Raw genomic sequence first — 6,138 nt, forward strand, 5'->3', positions numbered from 1 at the left:
CGATAACAGAATATAAAATCAACACAGTTAAATGAACTGAAGGAGATGCAGGGAACTGTTAGTTTACCAGAATGTATTTCATTTACAAAATTTTGCAGTCATACTGCAGGAATAAAAAACTTTTGAGGCTGTTGTAACAATATAGACAGGGTGTTTTTTTTTTGCTACGGAGCACTGAAACAGGTCCATATGTCTCTCTATACTAATCCCACTTACCTGTGTTAATTCCATGTCTGTGTTTTGTCCACTCCTGCTCAGATGTCTCTTAAATGTTGTTAATTTTTTTGCTTCCGCCAGGTCCTCCAGCAGCTCAATCCAGATATTACTACACTATGTGAAAAATTGGTCCCTTGGGTTTCTTTTAAACTTTCACCCTCTCACCTACATTCTCTAATTTTAAACAACCTACCGGGGAAAAAGACCCCTACCATCGAGGTCTTTCATTATTCAAAGTTCAAAGTAAAATTTATTATCAAAGTACATATATATAGGCATCCATTAGTCTCATGAGACCATGGATTTGCACCTTGGAAGGTTTCCAGGGTGCAGGCCTGGGCAAGGTTGTATGGAAGACCAGCAGTTGCCCATGCTGCAAGTCTCCCCTCTCCATGCCACCGATGTTGTCCAAGGGAAGGACATTAGGACCCATACAGCTTGGCACCGGTGTCGTCGCAGAGCAATGTGTGGTTAAGTGTCTTGCTCAAGGACACACACGCTGCCTCAGCCAAGGCTCGAACTAGCAACCTTCAAATCATTAGTCGAACGCCTTAACCGCTTCGCCATGCGCCAATAAATGTCACCATATACAACACTGAGATTCATTTTCTTCCGGACATACACTGTAACTCCAAGAAACATAACGGAATTAATGAAAAACCGCAACCAACAGACAGACAACCAATGTGCAAAAGACAACAAAATTGTGCAAATACAAAAGAAAAAAAAATGGTATTAATAAAAAATAAGCAATAAATATTGAGAACATGAGATGAAGAGTCCTTGAAAGTGAGTTCATAGGGTGTGGGAACCGTTCAGTGATGGGGCATGAAGTTGAGTGGTTAAACAGCCTGATGGATGAGGGGTAATAACTATTCCTGAACCTGCTGGTGTGGGTTCTGAGGCTCCTATACCTTCTTTCTGATGGCAACAGTGAGAAGAGAGCATGGCCTGGATGGTGGGAGTCAATGATGATGGATGCTGCTTTCCATGTAGAAGCACTCAATGGTGGGGAGGGATTTAGCCGTGATGGACTGGGTTGTACTCATCACTTTTTGTAGGATTTTCTGTTCAAGGACATTGGTGTTTCCATATGAGGCTGTGATACAGTCAGTCAATATACTCTTCTCCACATATCTATGGAAGTTCATCAAAGTTTTAGATGTCATGCCGAATTTTTGCAAACTTCTGAATAAGTAGGGGCACTGCATGGCTTTCTTCATTACTGCACTTATGTGCTCGGCCCAGGACAGGGCCTCCAATAGTATAATGCCAAGGAGTTCAAAGTTCCTGAACCTCTTCACTACTGATTCCCCAATGAGAATGGGATCATGGACCTCCAGTTTCCTCCTCCTGAAGTCAATAATCAGCTCTTTAGTCTTGCTGACATTGAGTGAGAGGTTGTTGTTACGTCACCAGTCAGCCAGATTTTCAATCTCCCTCCTATATGATGATTCACCACCACCTTTGATTCAGCCTGCAGCAGTGGTGTCATCAGCAAACTTGAATATGGTATTGGAGCTGTGCTTAGCCACACAGTCATAAGTATAAAGCACGTAGAGTGGAGGGCTTATCACACAGCCTTGTGCTGCACCTTTACTGATGGAGATTGTGGAGCAGCATTATTGCCAATCCAAACTGACTGCAGATGAGGAATTTGAGGATCCAATTACATGAGGTGTTATTAAGGCAAAGGTCTTGAAGCTTATTGATTAATTTTTAGGGGATGATGGTATTGAATGTTGAGCGGTAGTCCAAAAAAAAGTTCAGAGCAAATTAATTATCAAAGTACGTATATGTCATCATATACAGCCCTGAGATTCATTTTCTTTTAGCCATACTCAATAAATCCAATAACCATAATAGAATCAATGAAAGACTGCACCAACAGGGTGGACAACCAGTGTGCAAAAGACAACAAAATGTGCAAATACAATAAGAAAGAAAAAATAGCAATAAATATTGAGAACATGAGGTAAAAAGTCCTTGAAAGTGAACCCATAGGTAATGGGAACATTTCACTGATGGGGCACGTGAAGTTGAGTACCAATTTCTCCTCTGGTTCAAGAGCCTGATGGTTGAGGAGTACTAACAGTTCCTGAAACTTGTAATGTGAGTCCTGAAGCTTCTGTGCCTTCTTCCTGATGGGAACAGTGTGACGAGTGCATGATGTATACACCTTTACTCTCCAGATGTTCCGGGTTGACTGAACAGACAATGAAATGGCATCTGCTGTAGACCTATAGTATAATATAGTTGTGAAATACCCTGTAGTTAATGTGTGTTAATGAATATAATCTATAAATTAAAGGGCCGCACAGTTTTCAGGCTGTGTCAAAATTTCCTGCTCAGAGCAATGGTTGGTCTGTGCAGCTGTGAAAAAAATTAGACAGAATGCTGCTTGCAGGAGTTGATATGTTTCATTACCAACCTCTCAAAGCACTTCATCACAGTGGATGTAAGCGCTACTTGATGATAGTCATTGAGGAAGGTTACCACGTTCTTCTTCAGCACCGATATAATTGAATCTAGCTTGAAGCAGGTAGGCACCTCAGACAGCCAAAGAGAGAAGTTAAAGGTATCGGTGAACAATCTGAAATGATAGAGGTATATTTTATATAGCTCCCTCATATCATGCCAGAAGGCTTTACTTCATTAAGGGTTTGAGGAGATTTAGTACGTCACAGAAGTTTCTATAGGTGTACTTTGGGAAGCATTCTGACTGGGTGCATCATGGCCTAGTATGGTAGCACCAATGCACAGGATCGCAGGAGGCTACAGAGGTTTGTAGACTCAGCTAGCCCCATCATCGGAACAACCCTCCCCACCGTCAAGAAGGTCTTCACAAGATGGTGTCTTAAGTGGGTTATTGATGTGCACGAGCCATTGAATGATACTGTCCCAGTTCCTCACTATGCTGTAGACTGAGAACAGAATGATTGGGTGGTTATTAGTTAGAGAGGATTAAAACTGCTTTTTAATTAATAGAACGCACTTAGCTGTAAGCCTCTGTCAATGTACAGCTGCTCCTGGAACATAAGTTTTCACCACTGCAACTGAGATGTTGCCTGGCACCATTAACCATTCCTGTGTCTAGTTCAGCCATCCTTTTACTTCTCTTTCCCATTATGATATATATTCAGCCAATTTAAAAATTAAAATAGCAAAAAAGCAAAAAGAACAAAAACCTGCCATGGTGCATATTCAGAACTAGTGAACACCACTGACAAGCGAATGGAGTGTCAGCAAGTAATAATAGTATATGCGTGCCGGATCCTAAAAACCCCTGTAGTGTTCAGCTAAGCATGCACTGATGGAATTAAAGCAACTTTTGCTGACTCTTCACCCTGACCTGTTTGGGAATATGTCTATGTCATTGTATCAGCCTATCAAAAATGGGTCCTTTGTGCTCAGGACTTGTTTGAGAATTGCAGTGGAAGCAGGCTTTAAGGAGCACAATGGGTTTTAATGCATGGTCATTCTATACACACAATTAAAATGGCATAGAGGCAAAATGAGACCAAAGACACATAGGTGCTTTTAAGTGCTGCCTTTTACAAAAAGACTTTATGTCATGTGCTTTGTTGTTTTTAATGCTGATTTAAAAAAATTGCAATTATTAGAATAACAAAAGCACATTCTACACAGCCTTTCAGCTCGGCATATAAAAATGGTTTTGTGTGAGGCTGTGAAACATTCTGTCAGTTACCAAGCTAACTGTGAGGCTAAAATGGGAAAGGTAAGGACAATATAGAATGTATATGTTGTATTAGAACTATTTATTCTATTTTTCTTATTTAGAAATTATTGATAAACCTGCTTGTTTTCCACAGATCATCTTCTACGAGGACAAGAACTTCCAGGGTCGGCACTATGAGTGCAGCTCCGACTGTGCCGACCTCTCCCCTTACTTCAGCCGCTGTAACTCCATCCGTGTTGACAGTGACTGGTGGGTGTTGTACGAGAGACCCAACTACACGGGATACCAGTATGTCCTGAGCAGGGGAGAGTATCCTGACTACCAGCGCTGGATGGGATTCAATGACACAATCAAGTCGTGTCGCACCTACCCTTACGTAAGTTACTACAGGAGGCATCTATGTTCTACTCAATCACCAAGGTGACCACAGGATTGAGTATATTTTTCCTCCAGCTTCAGCACTGATTTCAACTCTTCACTCTAGTAGTTCGTTGGAAGAAGCCTTGCCAATTCCCAGTTACCAATTCACTGTAACCAGTAAAAGTTAAACTTCTGTTCTTGCAGTCAATTTACACACTGGACATTAAGGCCATTTTATATCTACTATTTAAAGATGTTATGGCATTATATGATGTCCAGTCTGTTGCAAAGCTCCAGAGGCTTTGGAGCAAAACAAGTTGCTTGTTTGTTATAGATCAATGATTTAGAGTCAATAGCGATTGTCCGTATTGAAACTGAACATGACAACAAACATCTGGCTGCATTTGCCTCCATCCCTTTACTTCTATAGTGTACCTTAGTAGCAGCAATTTCTTCCCACCCCACCCTCCACTGTCAACACTATGCATACCGTGAAAAAGACCACACAATAATAACAGATAATATTTTACTGATGTTGACTAGAATCTATAACAACAGCTCCCCATCTAGTCTATAAACTAGTCTTTATCCCAGGGTCAAATTCTTTAATACTTGAGGGTATTCACTTGAGGTGAGAACAGGCAAGTTCAGGGAAGTGCAGGACAACTCTTATGCACAGTGTGTGGGTGCCTGGAATGCTCTGCCAGTATGGGTAGTGGAGGCAAATGCAATAATGGTGCTTAAAAGGCTCTTAGATAGACACACGAATGTGCAGATATTAGCATATGAATGGAAGGATATGGACATTGTGTAGGCAGAAGGGATTAGCTTAGTTAAGCATTTTATTAGTTCAATGCAACATTATTGGTTGAAGGGCTTGCCCCTCTGCTGTACAGTTCTGTGTTCTATCTGCTGTATGTTCTATATTCTGTTTACTCTATGGTCTATGTTCTATCTACTATATGTTCAATGTTCTATTTACTGCATGTTCTATGCTCTATTTACTCTATGGACTATGTTATAGAACATAGAATATATGTACTATCTATTGTATGTTCTATGCTCTATATACCCTAGGTCTATGTTCTATCTACTATATGTTCTACGTTCTAAGCAGCTACTTTACCATATAAAGGTAAAGACGAGCAGTTTATTGCTAACATAACTCAAGCTTTGTAAACCTGCTTGGTAAAAAACTATTCCACACATCTCTAACGGTGTTACCTGGTCCCTGCCACAGTAATTTTTTTGGGTATCTCTCTCCATGTAATATCAGAATATGCATTTCCATTATGGTTACAATTGTCTTTCTATTTCAGTACCAAGGAGGAAACTATAAGATGAGGATTTACGAAAGACCTGACTTTGCAGGGCAGATGATGGAATTCATGGACGACTGTCCTTCTGTCTACGATCGTTTCCGTTACCGTGACATCCACTCCTGTCAGGTGTTGGATGGTTATTGGATCTTCTATGAACATCCCAACTACAAAGGTCGACAGTACTTTCTGAGACCCGGGGAATACAGGAGGTTTGGTGACTGGGGCAGCTCCTGTGCTACCATCGGGTCCTTCAGGCGCATGAGGGACTTCTAGTCTGTAACCATGAAACATAATCGATATCCTGTTGAATCCATGGTCATTATAATAAAACGATCTCTATTGCACCATTATTTTGCTTAATGGCTTCATTTTGAAATAGAAAATCCAGACATCAGTAGGATCAGGGAGTCTCATGCAGGTATTTCTAAACCGTTATCTTGCAGTAATGTGACAATCACAGACATGATCTGAATTGCAACAAATTGATGTGATGTAATCCCAGCCAAACTCCTCAGAATATGTTCATTGAGATATTCGGTG

The 6,138-nt window shown here is 40.8% G+C and overlaps 1 protein-coding gene across 3 annotated transcripts; it reads left to right on the forward strand.

The window, feature by feature from the left end:
• Window positions 1–3,946: 3,946 nt before the first annotated feature.
• LOC140199446 (gamma-crystallin M2-like) lies at window positions 3,947–5,871 on the forward strand. Of its 3 annotated transcripts, none has more exons than XM_072261553.1 (3): window positions 3,947–3,955; window positions 4,050–4,296; window positions 5,603–5,871. In XM_072261553.1, exons 1-3 carry the CDS (start codon window positions 3,947–3,949, stop codon window positions 5,869–5,871), a joined length of 525 nt encoding a protein of 174 aa, XP_072117654.1. The 3 variants fall into 3 exon arrangements, with proteins under 3 accessions (XP_072117654.1, XP_072117655.1, XP_072117653.1); XM_072261554.1 differs by having other exon boundaries at window positions 5,606–5,871; XM_072261552.1 differs by having other exon boundaries at window positions 4,050–4,292; window positions 5,596–5,871.
• The last annotated feature ends 267 nt before the right edge of the window (window positions 5,872–6,138 follow it).

This window comes from Mobula birostris, chromosome 6 (genome assembly GCF_030028105.1).
Source record: "Mobula birostris isolate sMobBir1 chromosome 6, sMobBir1.hap1, whole genome shotgun sequence".
NCBI classification, from domain to species: Eukaryota; Metazoa; Chordata; class Chondrichthyes; order Myliobatiformes; family Myliobatidae; genus Mobula; species Mobula birostris.